General features: G+C 39.8%; 1 protein-coding gene across 1 annotated transcript in view; it reads right to left on the reverse strand.

The window, feature by feature from the left end:
• The window catches only part of LOC133298329 (beta-glucosidase 12-like), a 70,632-nt gene that overhangs the window by 21,484 nt on the left and 31,767 nt on the right, over positions 1-17,381 (reverse strand). Inside the window, exons 5-7 of the mRNA XM_061497596.1 lie at positions 1,312-1,389; positions 855-942; positions 513-768 (exon numbers count right to left, since the gene is read on the reverse strand). Of these exons, the coding sequence (XP_061353580.1) occupies positions 513-768; positions 855-942; positions 1,312-1,389 (422 nt within the window). The remainder of the gene's footprint in view (positions 1-512; positions 769-854; positions 943-1,311; positions 1,390-17,381) is intronic.

Below are 17,381 nucleotides of genomic sequence, written 5' to 3' on the forward strand. Positions count from 1 at the left end.
GCACGAGCAATTAAAATAATCATTTCTTCTTTTCCAATTTACGAACTCTCATATTAAATTTGAAACCATTGATCAATTAATAAATGATAGAGATTTTTCGTATAACGTGATAATGTTAAAATAAACATAACAAGATCCATTCCTTTAAATCAAAGGTTATTGATAATTCTGCATTTCTTTTATGAGTAAATACTTTTTTCGGTCCTCACTAAATTTTACGATACCCGCTTTAGTCCCTAGCAAATAAAAAGGTTATTCGTGGTGCCTAAGAAATTCAAAGTGAATCCATTTTAGTCCTTTTGAGGGACTAATATGGGACTTTTTGAATTTATGAGGGATAATTATTTCAACTAAATGGGGCCATTTTGAATTTCTTAAGAACCACAAATAGCCTTTTTATTTGCTAGGGATTAAAGCGGGCATCGTAAAATTTGCTGAGGACCAAAAATGATATTTATTCTTGTTTTAACGTGTTATAATTTCATCAAAACATACACAAGTTAAGGAGTGACCTGATACTTTTCCCTGTAAACTTTTACAGTAGCAGCATGGGCAAGAAGCTGATGATGGAAAACAAGGTAAGGCTCAGTAGAAGAATCACCACCTGTGCAGTTCAATGGCAACCAGTTTGAGCATCTGCCTGGGGCATATAAACCCTTTGTATAACCCTGTTGAGAAAAAATTGATGGGCCATTTAATGTGATCCAGTACTTCACTCTGTCACCAAATGCCTTGAAGCACACCTCTGCAAAGTCCGTGAAATCCTTCCTAAAACCAATGTCAAACGCTCATGTGTTTCATTTATGAAATGGAGAATCTATTTTAATGAATATTGTGTTATAGACATTACTTACACTATTTGTGGGCTCAGAAAGCCACCGTATGCATTTTCTAGGCTCTCGGGGAGATCGTAATGGAAAAGAGTTACGAAGGGCTTCAAACCTGTTGAAATAAAGTACTTTTTTCTTTCTTTCAAACGATTAATATTATTGATTATGTTCCACATATGTTTTAGAAATTAATTATCTTCTTCTTCTTCTTTCTTTGTAAAGATCTTTTTCTTTTATTATTATTGAACAAGTATGAGACATGACCTAATAATAAAGAGCGTATTAAAAAAAAGTGTTTAAAAATTGTCTTAATAGAATTTCTGTTTATCTTAATATAGCAAAATTTATGTCATATATACATTTCATATTAATTTGGGTTATGGAAAACAATTAAGAGATAAAATAGGTAAGGAGGATAAATTCTGTACCCAAATAAAGAGAAAGGAAAAAAGAAAAGGAATCGACAATAACAATTTTAAACCTTTTGATAGAAGTTCATTGATGAGGTTGTCGTAATATACGATGCCTTGACTATTTATTCCACTTGATAAGTTTCCACCTGATACAAGATTATAAACTAATTAATTACGTAATCGTCACCCACAAAAGAGTACGGATTAGTTCTTCATAGTTTATAAGAGAACTTCTTTTATCTTTATCAATTGTTTACCAAGAAAAAAAATCAATTGTCCTAAATTTTATTATTTTATTAATAGTTATAATTTATATGTTTCCTTTTATCATTGTTGCAAATAATGTTTTAAAACCTTAATTTAAAATTGAAGCAACAAAACCTCCATTCAATTGGTTTAATTGGCTAAGTTTGTGGTTAAATTGCTACTGTACGTCAATTAAAACGGATAATGTTTGGAAAGGAGACATGGCGATTCACGATCTAACCAATTCAACTGACCACATCAATTCTATTTTAATTTGTAGGTTGTGTAGATTTTATAAAATACACTAATTGTTAATTTAGATCTTACAAAAATAAAATAAAATTGTTTACTTTGGGTTTTAAAACTTGATTTTGGACCGTACTAACAATACACTAAACCGAACAGCCCGTATTTATACAAACCATCTGTAAACACACACAAAATCTTTACTCTTAATCCTGAAACTATTATAAATAGGTGATTCAATAGTTATCATTTTTTGATTTAGCAGCAAATTATTGGTGGGTCTATTGTCAGCGGAGTGAGATCGAATCATAGTGATTGAGTTGGTAAAAGTAGGTAGGAAGATTTACGCCTTGACTAATAGCTATTGTTTTTAGCCTAATAGTACTTAGTAAATGTTCAATCCAACATTTGGCATCAGAGCCGAGGTCATGGGTTTGATTTTTCTGGATGACACTTTGCAAAAAATGTAGGTACTGGAAGGTGTTGGTGAGGCCAACTTCTTGTCCTAGCAAGGCCCGGTGTGGGTCAGATTGTCAGAGTCATATCGAACTATGCTACTTGAGTTGATAAGGATAAGGAGATAAAATTGTGCTTTGACTAAAAATTATAGTTTTTTTGGCTTAGTAGCAAGTGTTCGATCCAACACAAGTGATGATTGATTTAATGATGGTCAACATTTTGATATTTTGGAAGTGAGATTATTTGATTAGTGATATTTAGGAGATAAATAATATGGATTTTGTATGAAGTATCCTATTAATATGTTTCAGCACTTAGATGTTAAAGATGTTTAGTCAGTACACGTAATCAATTAGAGAAATTATTTAAGTCAATGGAATAAATAATTGATTGATAAAATACTTATCTATCGATTATCAATATTTCACAAAGGAAAAAAGATATATTCATCTTAATGGTATTATTAATCTTAGGGTTCGCTTTTTCTGCAGTTAATGCACATAAGTTATCTGCAGTAAGCCCAATACAACGTCGTTTTGGGGCTGAAATCATGGTATTTTTGTAATTTTAATTTATTTCAGGGTTATAATAGTCCTTATATTTATAAATTTTTAAGATTTCAATACCAAAACGACATCGTTTTGAGAATAAATAGAGATAACTTATCTGCATTAACTGTAGAAATATTTTTCCCTTAATCTTATAGTTGAACTTCAGGTTTTTAGTGGATTAACATCAAATCAATTGATCATTTATTGATTGTATGAAGCCCTTATTAATAATATATGATGGATCCACATGATTGCTTGATACAAGCGGTGGGACATATATCTTAATTGACAAATTGATGAACATTAAGAGTGAGTTATATTAATCTTAGGCTTTCTACTCAATTTTATACTAAAGAGAAAGTGGAAGATTCTTGTGCATGCACTATTGATTGAACTCATATTAGAATAAAGCCCAAAAAAATCAACTGATATGAACAAGACACAAGTGCCCACACTACCCAGAAGAGTCTTTTGGAAAAAGATTCACGTCTTAAGGAACCTTAATTTGCATAGCCCAATATATATATATATATAGGGCATGATCATTTGAGTGAACTAGTTAGGGAACTAGTTAACAACCTAGGTTTAAGACTAGTTAACAATCTAGGTTTAAGACTAGTTTTGTGGACCCATGAGGCCATGACCATGTAATATAATGAAAGAAAATCATAAGGAATCACATCCTATAGGTTCGGCCATGTAGGAAATAGTTAGGGTTTTGAGTGAAAAATCATGTTGAAGGATGATTTAGGGTTCATTAGGTGTCCAAAGCTTGAACCAACTTGTAAAGTTAAAATCTAACCTAGGGTTTGCCTATGGTTACATGCTCGGCCTTGTGAGGATATGAGGAGTTGAAGTGTTGAAAAATAATCTAAGTACCTTAGTGGCCCTAGAGTGTGGTTCTAAGGTTGTGTGAAGTGTTTGAACTATGTGGTTGTTAGAATAACATGTTGACACTTCATAATGCACTAAAAAAATGTAATTATGTAATAAATGGTCTAGACTTGTAATGGGCATATTATTGGCATATGAGTATGAAAAGTGGAACTATTAAATGATTGAGTCTTGGATATGACTTGATTAATTAATATGTAATTAATGATGTGAATGGTTCCTACTCTAGGTGTGCCTAGAGAACCTTGCACTTAAGGACTATATTGGAGCATACGTATTGTATTAGAGTGTGGACTTGTGCTAAGCTCCTGGTTTGGTTGCTTCTCTCTCTTGTGGCCCCACCATGATGATGGGCATTGTAAGAACCCGCACCGTTAATTAAGGTATTTAATTAATAAATTATGCAAAATTAGGAAATGATTCCATAATTGATCCTAATAATTATTATGAGGCTTTAATAATTATAGTAAGTGGGTAATATTGCTGAAAGTCGCTTTTCGGAAGAAAAGTGCAGATACTGGTTCTGCTAGTCGGTATAAATGAGTACCGAAAAAGTATCCCGAAAAATTAAAGTAAGTGCATGTTAATTACTAGAATAATATGTAGGACTTGTAAAACGAGTTTCAAGTCCAGATAATGGGAACTGGTGCTAGAAACCGGTACTGGCTTGGAAAAGCGTCTACCGGAAAAGTGCTCATAAAATTATAAGAAAAATATGATAATTCTTGGAAAAATATGTCGTTTCAGATTCCAAAGTTTGGGATTAAAATGCTAAGCGTAGCAATTAAAGTTAATACTGTGTGTTTAATTGTTAAACCACTATATAAGCCTAAGTGGGCACAAAACACTAGGCCATATTACATTCTCTACGTGAGTTTGGAGTTAGTGGTTGCTGTCTTGGCCTTCTCCACCTTTGTGTAACCTCCCTTGTAGCCTTTCTTCTCCTTTTCTTCACTAAAACACCTTGGGTGAGTGGGAATCATCTTTGTGAGTGAAATGTGAGCACCTTTTCTGAGTTGTGGTGGCTGTGGGAGCTGAGTTGTTTTATGGTTTGGTGGCATTCTTGTTGAGGAGTGTTGTTCTTGGCTTGTGAGGCTTCAAGGAGCTTCCTTTGCGAAGAAAGATCCTTGCTTAGGTGGTATTTTCGTGCACCCTTGAAGTCAGCACCTTGGGAGCTGATTGTGAGCTCCAAGAGCACCTCCAACCTCTGTTTTGAGCTTTGGTGAGTTGTACCTACCTTGAGCTTGTGTTTTAATGGATTAAAGGTGTGATCTTTGCATGTTTAAAGGATTAATCAAGCAACCAACTGGGGTGTGGACCTTAATCAGTATAAAGATGCATGCTTTAACGTAAGTAAGTGTTAAAAATGGAACCTTGGAAGGATATCTTAACGAAATGCATTTTCTGCATTCTGTCGTGAAATATGTGGATATGTGCCCGATGAATATCCGGATATGTGATATCCGGATATGGGTTTTGAGTATCCGGATATCAGATATCCGGATGTGGGATTCTGGATATCCGGATATTGCATATCCGGATATGTCCAGTGAGATATCCGGATATTGCATATCCGGATATGGTCCCGAGGAATATCCGGATATTCTGGGATTTCGTAGAACAGTAGCTGTGTTGTGCGTACAGTAGGCTATTGGGGGTTTGTGGACCCTAGATTGATGAAGTGGAACTTCTGTAATTAATGAACTAAGTCAGAATCGTTGTGATTAAGGACTTATGGCTTGGTATGGAGCCTTAAGACGTAAAACGTAAGGAAAGGCGTTGTCTTTAATTTATATGCTTGTGACGCATTATTATTGATATAGTATTGGTCCATAACAGATTGTGAATCTGCTGTGTTTGGACTTTGAGCTGTGGACTCTTGGCATTGGGTGTTAGCTTGCAAGGTAAGCTTTCGTGTCCTCGGTTTAGCCATGTTGTGGTTCCACCATGTCCCATGGGGGTATGGTTTATGCATGCGCTTTTAATATGCATGTGTTGTTTCATCTTGACGGGAAGCCTGAGTATGTAGCGCCATACAAGACGGTGTACCGGGGTGAATGCAAGTGGTACTTGCACGGTGTGTAGGTGATAGACGTATACATGCACTGTCTCTGGCCAGTAGATTAGTATTGACACACATGGTATGATTATCTGCTGCATTGCATTGTTTTAGAAATGATAAATGATAAACTGTTTTTGAACTTATATTGCACATGTAAGTGAGCTTGGGGTAGAAGATCCTTGAGGACTCACTGACTTACTGAGATTTCTAGATTAGAGATCTTACCCCACGTTTGGGGAATGCTTATTTCAGGATCAGGTAGTATGGGTATTGATGCCTCAGGCGGCAGGAGGCCGGAGCTTAGCTGATTATGCTTTACTGCCTTATGTTAGCATGACTGGATTTGGATGTTGTTTATGTTTTCCGCTATTTACGATATGTTGTTGTTGTTGAGACTGATGTTGGGCATGTTGCCTTATTTGAGTGAGCATGGGGATTGTCCATGACACTTTCTGTTAGTACTTTTTAGATTGGAGTTGTATAAACTGTTAGATGGTTCGGTCTACATTGTTGTAGTTCCGTGACTAGAGCCACATTCCTATTATCTATGTTATGAGGTATTTCAGTTAGCTGTTTTATAGCAATTACATACATGCGATGTTTTATTAATTGGTTATTACGCAAGTTGGTAATGTTAATGGCATCATAATTGAAAAGAAAAAGTAATTCCGCATTTTTAATTAAGCGCAGCTTAATACGATATTATGATAACATTACCGGATATATACGGGTTGTTACATTTATGGTATCAGAGCAATGGTTCGAGGGAAAAGCCCGTATGTATTGCAATTGCTAAGTTGTTTGGTTGTGTCTGTCTTTGTGTTTACTCCGTCGAATTTTATTATGATGCTGTATATGTGATCACATTGCGTGAGCTTGATCAACTCATAATTTGTGTAACTTGTGCAGAGTCATGGTAAGGTCCGGGAGAACACGAGAGACTTCTGAGGATCAACCCGATCCTATCCTGACTGCATTGGCTGAGATGCAGGCGGCTAGGTTAGCCAATCAGGAGGCCGCTAGAGTGGCCAACGCGGCAATGATGGAAGCTGTTCGCGAGGTGAACCGGATAGCGGCAGCTGAGGTTCATGAAGCGAACCGGAGGACCACTGAGGAAGTCCTCGAGGCAAACAGGATGGCGAACATGACGATGATGAGAGTCATGTTGGAGGAGATGAGAGCTGGTCCTGCTATTGGCCAGGCTCCACCACCACCGCCACCACCGCCACCGCCTCCACCTAGTGTTCAGGATGAGAGCCATAGTCACATCGACAGTGCTACTCATGCCGCTGAGACGGGGGAGCCCCTTGTGGGGATTGCTAAGGATCGTGATGTGATTGATCGTCGGCTGAATGCTTTCAGGAAGCATAAGCCACCTGTGTTTGTGGGGTCTTTGGATCCTATTGCTGTTGCGAGATGGCTAGAGTCGCTGGACAAGATTTTTCGGGTCATGCAGTGTACAGACCCACAGAAGCTGATGTTCTCGACCTACATGCTGGAGGGCGATGCCCATGAGTGGTGGACGCACACCTCTCGTGCTTTTGAGAGGCAGGGCCGTGTCATGACGTGGCCATTCTTTGAGGAGTGCTTTCTGGGTCGATACTTTCCCTATGATGCACAGGAGAGGAAGCAGGGAGAGTTTGATCGTTTGGTACAGGGCTCGATGTCTGTTGATGAGTACCTCGCTAAGTTTAATGAGCTAGCGAAGTTTGCACACTTCCGGATGGTTCTCCTACTCTGTTGTTTCTGGCAGCTAAGTTCCGCAGGGGACTTAGTGAGGTGATTGCTGAGCATCTTGCTGGTGCTTCTTCGAGGGACTTTGGTACACTGGTTCAACAGTGTAAAGACATCGAGGATGTTTGCGTGGCAAGCAAGGCCAAGAGGGCCAAGGTTGAGGAGAGCAAGGGAACAGGTGGTTCCACTCCTGCTCCTACTTCTTGGAAGGACAGGAGGTTTGCTGAAAAGGGCAAGGGAAAGCAGTTAACGACTAGGGAGGCGCCTGGTCAGTTCAAGAGAGCTGTTTCACATCAGGGGAGTTCTGCTAGGCCTCCTACCACTCCGAAATGTTTGGGATGTGGGAAGGAGCATGTGGGACGCTGTGCTACGGGGCAGTTGCTGTGCTTCAAGTGTGGCAAGGAGGGCCACTTCTCTAGAGATTGTCCGTCGTCGACGGCGAGAGCTGCAGCTGTTTAGGCAGATCCTTTGCAGATGGTTCCGATGGCATCTTCTTCGGCACCTGCAGTGCCACCTTCTGTTGGGAGAGTGTATACACTGGATAGGCAGCAGTCGGACCGCGCTCCGAACCTTGTCAGATGTACTGTGTCTATTGGTGATTCTTTTGTTGATGCTATCTTCGATTCCGGGGCTACTCATTCGTTTGTTGCTACCCCGATTGCTTTGGGGCTTGCGTTGCCCAGTGCTGTGCTTTCTCCACCGTTGCGGGTGACTACCGCCACCGGAGAGATTTGTGATTCTACCACTGTACATCGCGATGTAGCGTTTCAGTGGGATGGCTGTGAGTTATCGGTAGATCTGATAGGATTGCCGATGGCCAACCTTGAGATTATTCTGGGCATGGATTGGTTGTCTAGAAACTGTGCATTGATTGATTGTTGTGCAAAGCGCGTGGTGATGTCTCCGTGTGATTCCACAGCTAGTTCCTCGCCATACATTTCACTGCTGCAGGCCAGGAGAGCGTTGCGAGCAGGGGCATTGGGTTATGTCATGTTGGGTGGTTTGGTGAGTGGGACACAGGAGAATATCACTGGCATTCCTGTGGTGGGGGAGTTCCTGGAGGTGTTTCCTGAGGAGATCCCTGAGTTTCCACCGCAGCGGGAGATAGAGTTCTCCATTGACTTGTTGCCCGGTGTGGGGCCGATTTCTTTAGCTCCTTATCGGATGTCACCACCGGAGTTGGCTGAGCTTAAGAAGCATATTGAGGATCTTTCGGCGAAAGATTTCATTAGACCGAGTGTCTCTCCTTGGGGAGCACCGGTTATCTTTGTGAAGAAGAAGGACGGGACAATGCGATTGTGCACCGACTACAGGCAGTTGAACAAGGTGACAATCAAAAACAAGTATCCCCTTCCTCGGATTGATGATCTGTTGGATCAGCTCAGGGGTGCTTGTGTGTATTCCAAGATTGATCTCCGGTCCGGATACCATCAGATTCGGGTGAAGCCGGAGGATGTCCCGAAGACCGCGTTTTGTTCGAGATACGGTCATTTTGAGTATTTGGTGATTCTGTTTGGACTCACAAATGCGCCGGCAGTGTTCATGGATTACATGAACAGGATTTTCCAGCCGTATTTGGATCTGTTTGTGATTGTCTTCATTGATGATATTCTGATCTACTCCAAGACTGAGGAGGAGCATGCGGAGCATCTGAGGATAGTGCTGCAAGTGCTGAAGGAGAAAAAGCTTTATGCTAAACCTTCTAAGTGTGAGTTTTGGCTCAAATCAGTCAAGTTTCTGGGGCATGTGATTTCAGCATATGGAGTTGCAGTGGATCCCAACAAGATTGAGTCCATGTTGGATTGGGAGAGACCCAAGACAGCTACGGAGGTGAGGAGCTTCTTAGGTTTGGCAGGTTACTATCGGAGGTTCATCAAGGGTTTTTCCACGATGGTTCTCCCTTTGACTCGCCTTACCCGAAAGGAGACTCCATTTGTGTGGACTCACGAGTGTGAGGCATGCTTTCAGGAGTTGAAAGAGAGATTGACTTCTTCACCTGTGTTGATCCTTCCTGATCCTGAGGAGCAGTTTGAGCTTTACTGTGATGCTTCTGGAAAGGGGCTGGGTTGTGTGCTGATGCAGTTTGGTAGAGCTGTTGCTTTTGCTTCGAGGCAGTTGAAGCCTCATGAGGAGAACTACCCGACTCATGATTTGGAGTTGGCTGCGATTGTGTTTGCTTTCAAGATTTGGAGGCATTACCTGTTTGGCTTGAGGTTTGTGGTGTTCAGTGACCACAAGAGTTTGAAGTATCTCTTCGACCAGAAGGAGTTGAACATGAGGCAGAGGAGATGGATGGAGTTCATCAAGGACTACGACTTTGAGCTAAGGTATCATCCTGGTAAGGCCAATGTGGTAGCTGATGCTTTGAGTCGGAAATCCAGTAGTTCATCCAGTTTGCTACTTGGTAACTTCGATGTGGTTGAGAAGTTCTGCCACTTGGCAGTGACCGCTCCGTGTGCGAGCGTACTTCTCGGGTTGGAAGCATCAGATGTTGTGAACGAGCTGCTAGAAAAGATTAAAGAGGCACAAGTTCAGAGAGAGTGTCTGGATTATGTGAAGAACCAAGACGGTGTGTCTTGGAATGATGATGGATTTCTTTTGTTCCAGCGGAGGATTGTGGTTCCTCGAGGTCCGTTGACAGAAGAGGTTATGGCAGAAGGCCATAAGGGTCAGTTTTCTATCCACCCTGGTGCTACTAAGATGTATCAAGACTTGAAGAAGAACTTCTGGTGGCCGGGCATGAAGAAAGATGTTGCTATCTTTGTGTCCAAGTGTTTGGCTTGCCAGAAAGTGAAGATTGAACACCAGAAGCCGTCTGGTAAACTTCAACCTCTTGAGATTCCGGAGTGGAAATGAGAGAGCATTTCCATGGACTTCGTTGTGGGTCTGCCGAAGACTCAGGTTGGCTGTGACTCGATATGAGTCATTATGGACAGACTGACGAAGTCTGCCCATTTTCTTCCACTGAAGGTGAGCTTCACTACAGAGCAGTTGGCCAAACTGTATGTTCGCGAGATTGTGAGGCATCATGGGGTGCTCGTGAGTATCATCAGTGATAGGGACCCGAAGTTCACATCTCGGTTCTGGGAGGCGCTGCAGGGAGCTTTTGGTACGCAGTTGAGATTGAGTACCGCCTATCACCCACAGACTGATAAACAGACTGAGCGGACTATCCAGACCTTGGAGGACATGTTACGGGCTTGCACGTTGGAGCAGGGCTCGGCATGGGATAGGTACCTTCCTTTGGTAGAGTTTTCTTATAACAACAGTTTTCATGCTAACCTGGGCATGGCACCCTACGAGGCGCTCTACGGTAGGAGGTGTCGTACACCTACCTGCTGGTCGGAGGTTGGGGATCGTGAGTTGTTTGGCTTGGACTTTGTCCAAGATACCACCCTGTATATCTAGATGATCAGGGAAAAGCTGAAGCAGGCACAGAATCGTCAGAAAAACTACTACGATGTCAAGCATCGACCACTGAAGTTCAGTGAGGGTGAGCACGTGTTTGTGAGACTTTCACCTGTCACCGGTGTTGGACGGGCACTCGGAGTGAGGAAGCTGAGCCCGCAGTTTATTGGGTCATACCAGATTCTTGGTAGAGTAGGACCTGTTGCCTACCGGCTTGCCTTGCCTCCGAGCCTAGCTAACATCCACGACGTGTTTCACGTGTCTCAGCTTCGGAGGTACATAGCAGATCCGTCGCAAGTGGTGCAACCGAATGATGTGGAGGTTCGGGAGAACCTAAAGACTCCCGTAGGACCACTACAGATTCTCGATCGTGGCGAGAAGCAGCTGAGGAGCAAGATCATTCCGATGGTCAAGGTGCAGTGGACCGGAAGGACTCTTGAGGAGTGTACTTGGAGCGTGAGGACGAGCTTCTCCGGCAGTACCCCGAGTTTCGACCAGGTATGTTTCTGATTTTGAGGTCAAAATCCTAAATATGTGGGGTGAATGTAAGAACCCGCACCGTTAATTAAGGTATTTAATTAATAAATTAAGCAAAATTAGGAAATGATTCCATTATTGACCCTAATGATTATTATGAGGCTTTAATAATTATAGTAAGTGGGTAATATTGCTGAAAGTCGCTTTTCGGAAAAAAAAGTGCAGATACTGGTTCTGCTAGTCGGTATAAATGAGTACCGAAAAAGTATCCCAGAAAATAAAAGTAAGTGCATTTTAATTACTAGAATAATATGTAGGACTTGTAAAACGAGTTTCAAGTCCAGATAATGGGAACTAGTGCTAGAAACTGGTACTGGCTTGGAAAAGCGTGTACCGGAAAAGTGCTCAGAAAATTATAAGAAAAATATGATAATTCTTGGAAAAATATGTAGTTTCAGATTCCAAAGTTTGGGATTAAAATGCTAAGCGTAGCAATTAAAGTTAATAATGTGTGTTTAATTGTTATATAAGCCTTAGTGGGCACTAAACCCTAGGCCATATTACATTCTCTACGTGAGTTTGGATCTGGTGGCTACTGCCTTGGCCTTCTCCACCTTTGTGTAACCTCCCTTGTAGCCTTTCTTCTCCTTTTCTTCACTAAAACACCTTGGATGAGTGGGAATCATCTTTGTGAGTGAAAGGTGAGCACCTTTTCTGAGTTGTGGTGGTTGTGGGAGCTGAGTTGATTTCTGGTCTGGTGGCATTCTTGTTGAGGAATGTTGTTCTTGGCTTGTGAGGCTTCAAGGAGCTTCCTTTGTGAAGAAAGATCCTTGCTTGGGTGGTATTTTCGTGCACCCTTGAAGTCAGCACCTTGGGAGCTGATTGTGAGCTCCAAGAGCACCTCCAACCTCTGTTTTGAGCTTTGGTGAGTTATACCTACCTTGATCTTGTGTTTTAATGGATTAAATGTGTGATCTTTGCATGTTTAAAGGATTAATCAAGCAACCAACTGGGGTGTGGACCTTAATCAGTATAAAGATGCATGCTTTAACGTAAGTGTTAAAAATGGAACCTTGGAAGGATATCTTCACGAAATGCATTTTCTGCATTCTGTCGTGAAATATCCGGATATGTGCCCGATGAATATCCGGATATGTGATATCCGGATATGGGTTTTGAGTATTCGGATATCAGATATCCGGATATGGGATTTTGGATATCCGGATATTGCATATCCGGATATGTCCAATGAGATATCCGGATATTGCATATCCGGATATGGTCCCGAGGAATATCCGGATATTCTGGGATTTCGTAGAACAGTAGTTGTGTTGTGCGTACAGTAGGCTATTGGGGGTTTGTGGACCCTAGATTGATGAAGTGGAACTTCTGTAATTAATGAAGTAAGTTAGAATCGTTGTGATTAAGGACTTATGGCTTGGTATGGAGCCTTAAGACGTAAAACGTAAGGAAAGACATTGTCTTTAATTTATATGCTTGTGTCGCATTATTATTGATATAGTATTGGTCCATAACAGATTGTGAATCTGCTGTGTTTGGACTTTGAGCTGTGGACTCTTGGCCTTGGGTGTTAGCTTGCAAGGTAAGCTTTCGTGTCCTCGGTTTAGCCATGTTGTGGTTCCACCATGTCCCATGGGGGTATGGTTTATGCATGTTGTGTACATGCTTTTGGATATTTGATATGTTGATTGAACTTTACATGTAATGGCTTTTAATATGCATGTGTTGTTTCATCTTGACGGGAAGCCTGAGTATGTAGCGCCATACAAGACGGTGTACTGGGGTGAATGCAAGTGGTACTTGCACGGTGTGTAGGTGATAGACGTATACCTGCACTGTCTCTGGCCAGTAGATTAGTATTGACACACATGGCATGATTATCTGCTGCATTGCATTGTTTTAGAAATGATAAATGATAAACTATTTTTGAACTTATATTGCACATGTAAGTGAGCTTGGGGTGGAAGATCCTTGAGGACTCACTGACTTACTAAGATTTCTAGATTAGAGATCTTACCCCACGTTTGGGGAATGCTTATTTCAGGATCAGGTAGTATGGGTACTGATGCCTCAGGCGGCAGGAGGTCGGAGCTTAGCTGATTATGCTTTACTGCCTTATGTTAGCATGACTGGATTTGGATGCTGTTTATGTTTTTTGCTATTTACGATATGTTGTTGTTGTTGAGACTGATGTTGGGCATGTTGCCTTATTTGAGTGAGCATGGGGATTGTCCATGACACTTTCTGTTAGTACTTTTTAGATTGGAGTTGTATAAACTGTTAGATGGTCCGGTCTACATTGTTGTAGTTCCGTTACTAGAGCCACATTCCTATTATCTATGTTATGAGGTATTTCAGTTAGCTGTTTTATTGCAATTACATATAGGCGATGTTTTATTAATTGATTATTACGCAAGTTGGTAATGTTAATGGCATCATAATTGAAAAGAAAAAGTAATTCCGCATTTTTAATTAAGTGCAGCTTAATACGATATTATGATAACATTACCGGGATATATACGGGGTGTTACAGGCATTATGGTTGAGTTGTATGAAAGTATGTGATATGTGATATATGTGCATTCATTCACATTCATATAGATATTATATGATTCTTCATGTTTGATGATGCACTTATAATGTATGTGATGAGGTTCCTGGCCAGTGAATATGTATGTAGGTTGTCTATTAGGGGTGTTCGCGATCTGGATTGGATCGGTTTTGGAAGAAAAAATCATCTGATCCAATCACTTCGGTTTGTTCATGTAATCATCCATTCGGTTTGGATTTTTTTTCAAATCTGATCCGATCCAATCTAATTTTTTACGGTTTGGATTGGATCGATTTTCGGTTTTTTGAGAATACTAAAATTTGTTTCATGATTATTGTGCAAATAACATCTTTTGTATATATTGGTTTGTAAATTTATTTATTTTTTGAAATATAAAAGCATCAATAGACGTTAATGTCGGTTTTATTTTGGGCAATGAGATATGAAACATCAATTGACGATAATATAGTTTTTTTTGAAATTTTATTGATGAGATGTGACTAGGTTTTTTTTCTTGGGTTTAGTTGATAGGTTAATAGGTCTTGGGTTTAGAAATTTTTGGGCTATAATTTGGAAAAGGCCCAAATAGGTAGAGGGGAATTAATATATTGGATCGGTTTGGATTGGATCGATTTTCATCAACCCATCCGAAAATCGATCCAATCCAATTAAAATTTGCGGTTTTTTTGGTTTTCGGTTTTTCGATTTTCGATTTATTCGATTTTCGGTTTTTCGGTTCGGTTACCGCGGTTTGAATCGGTTTGGATCGGTTGATGAACACTCCTATTTTGTCTATGACTTGAACCTGGAAGTTATTTCATACTATAGTTTGTGTTGACTGGTTATGGCTTGACCCTGGGAGTCACACTAGGCATATGGGACATGTCTGTTAGCTATTCTTGGGAAGAGCCCTTGAATAGTTGACCAGATGATGAATTATGATGCTATATTTATGCTGTATATTTGTTATATATGCTTTATGTCTGACTTGTCATGCAGGAAGTGGGCTCAGGGGATTAGAGAATCCTCTAAGAACCTTGATCTTACTGAGATGATGTTATCTCACCCCTTTTTGGAGACATCATTTCAGGTACCCATGGTAGCAGTGAGTAAGTAGTCTAGGGGCAAATGCCCAGCTACAGATTAGTGGATTAAGGCTGTTGTTTATTTTACGCTATTATATTGTGATATGGCATGTGTAGTGTTTTGACATGCCTAGTTAGATTATTTTGAGACTATGTTGTTGTGTGTAATAATGCTCAGGATTCATTATTTACTTGAGCTTCTGGATTATGGATGTATTTATTATGAGTTATGTTAGATACATGTGATGAGAACACATAGACATGATGTATAGATTTATTAATTTGGGCACGGAGCCAACATGTATGCACTGACCCATTGAGGGGATCACAGTCCGTGTGAGACTTGTGAGCTGTCTGTTTATAAACTGTGTCTATCAGGATTGTATTATAGAGTGAGATTCTTATCTCCCAATTATCCATTAAACAGCCGTTATGTTGTACGTGAGACTCTGGAAGGAATTTACACTTGTTGTCATATCCGGTTAGTCAATGGAAACTAATACTAGCTAATAGGATTAATTAGTAGATGTATGTTTTAGATCTACACTTTTGCAACATCTCATGTGAACGCTTTTGGAAATGTTTCAGAAAATATTTTGGAAAAAGTTTATTTGTATTTTTACAAGACGTTTTATTAATCATTCAATAAAATCTTCCTCTGTGTTCGTTATAATATCATGATGGTAACAACCGAAGTACTATGAGGTGTTACAAAGAATCCCAATACATACCGCCAGATGGGTGGTATGCTTATATTCCCACCTGATGGGAAATTTTTGCACAATTTATGGGATTACTTGTTAATGTAAATCCTTGAAGAGGTTTGCACTTTCTTTTTCTTGTCCATTAGAATTCAATAATTTGGCATTAATAGATTGAAATAGAGATTGCACCGTTGTAGTTATTGATTCAATATTTTTTTATGATTTTTTTAATTAATATTTTGGTGGGCCAACCCACCTTAAAACGGGGTAGGTTAAACTTTGCAACCCATCATCCAATGGCGGGTCAACCCGCCCTGCCTCGTTTTTGGCAAGTTGAAGGTAGGTCGGGGTGGGTCGACCTGTTTTGCCACCTCTAATCATTGCTTTCCAATATGAGTAGTACTACGCGGTGAGTTTGAACATGCCACCATCATGCGCTACAACTCCCTCAATCTCTGACGTCACAAAGCCCTTGATCCAAGAGCTCTGATACCACTGTTCTGTCTCGGAGCCCAGCAGTCTTCAGCCCGGCCTTTGCACCAATCAGTTCGGCCTTCACAGGTCGGCTTGCGAAAATGTTGGTGAACATTAATAACAAATCAAATTAAAAAACAAAGATAAGGAGGGAGAGAACACCAATAATTCTAAAGTGGAAAACCTCTTCGATGTGAAGAGTAAAAACCACGGGACCAAGTCAAAATAACATCCACTATGAATAATGGGATTACACAATATTCACTTTGGCTAAATAATCATAGGGCTTCACCCTCTAAAGGATGGATCTACTCACAAGTACCTCACACAAGTATTTCACTCTGTAAAAGGGATAGTGAATCCTACTCTATAGGATATTCTTCTTCTTCAGCGATGACGCTAGGTTTCTTTCTCAGAGAATCTTTGTCTCTGACTTGCGCTTTCTCTGCGCATTTCTCTTTTTTTGCTCTATTTCGACTCAGTATTTACATATCTTGTTTCATCTTTTATAAACAAGATATTAGGGCTCCTATTAATTTAGGCTGGGTCCATCATGGGCCACAGACCCAACACACACACACACACATATATATATATCCTTAATTTGTTATATTTGTTGTTTAGTTAGGCCATTTTTTTACTAGATTGGGGTTATGGTAAGATATGGCTAAAATTTATTACTATTGTTTATATATTTGTTTAAGAGATTAGTTGGTATTTTAAGAATTTAGTGCGAATGTTATGAGGCACTTGATAACAAATTTTTTGGCTAATGTTATAAATACCTTTTGTGGAGGTCTATTATCCCAATATACATAGATATGACCCTATTTAGAGGATAGTAGTACTAAGTTTTCAGTATTGCTGCAACACAAATTGTGACATATAGATTAATTTTCCACATCAGTTTGCTTATGTGGCATTAACTTACGTGTTTCTATTTGTGTTGTGGTAGTACTGAAAGTACATCTGTAATACTAAAAATATTCTCCAATTAGAGGTGAAAATGGATTGGGCCAGGTACGCTTTGGCTTAATTAGATCTATTACATATTTAAGCATAGTTTGTTTTATTAGCCTAGTCTTACTTATATTTAAAAATAAAAAGACCTTGTCTAGAGTCTAGATAAGATAGTATGTTTAAACTTATTAGACCTTCAAGAATTTAAAAAATAATTAAAATAATATTACTTTATTAATTAAAATTATTTTTTTTTAAAATAAGTA

The sequence above is a fragment of the Gastrolobium bilobum genome, unplaced genomic scaffold, assembly GCF_033153095.1.
Source record: "Gastrolobium bilobum isolate Gb01-03AN ecotype WA unplaced genomic scaffold, APGP_CSIRO_Gbil_v1 utg24412, whole genome shotgun sequence".
Taxonomy (NCBI): Eukaryota; Viridiplantae; Streptophyta; class Magnoliopsida; order Fabales; family Fabaceae; genus Gastrolobium; species Gastrolobium bilobum.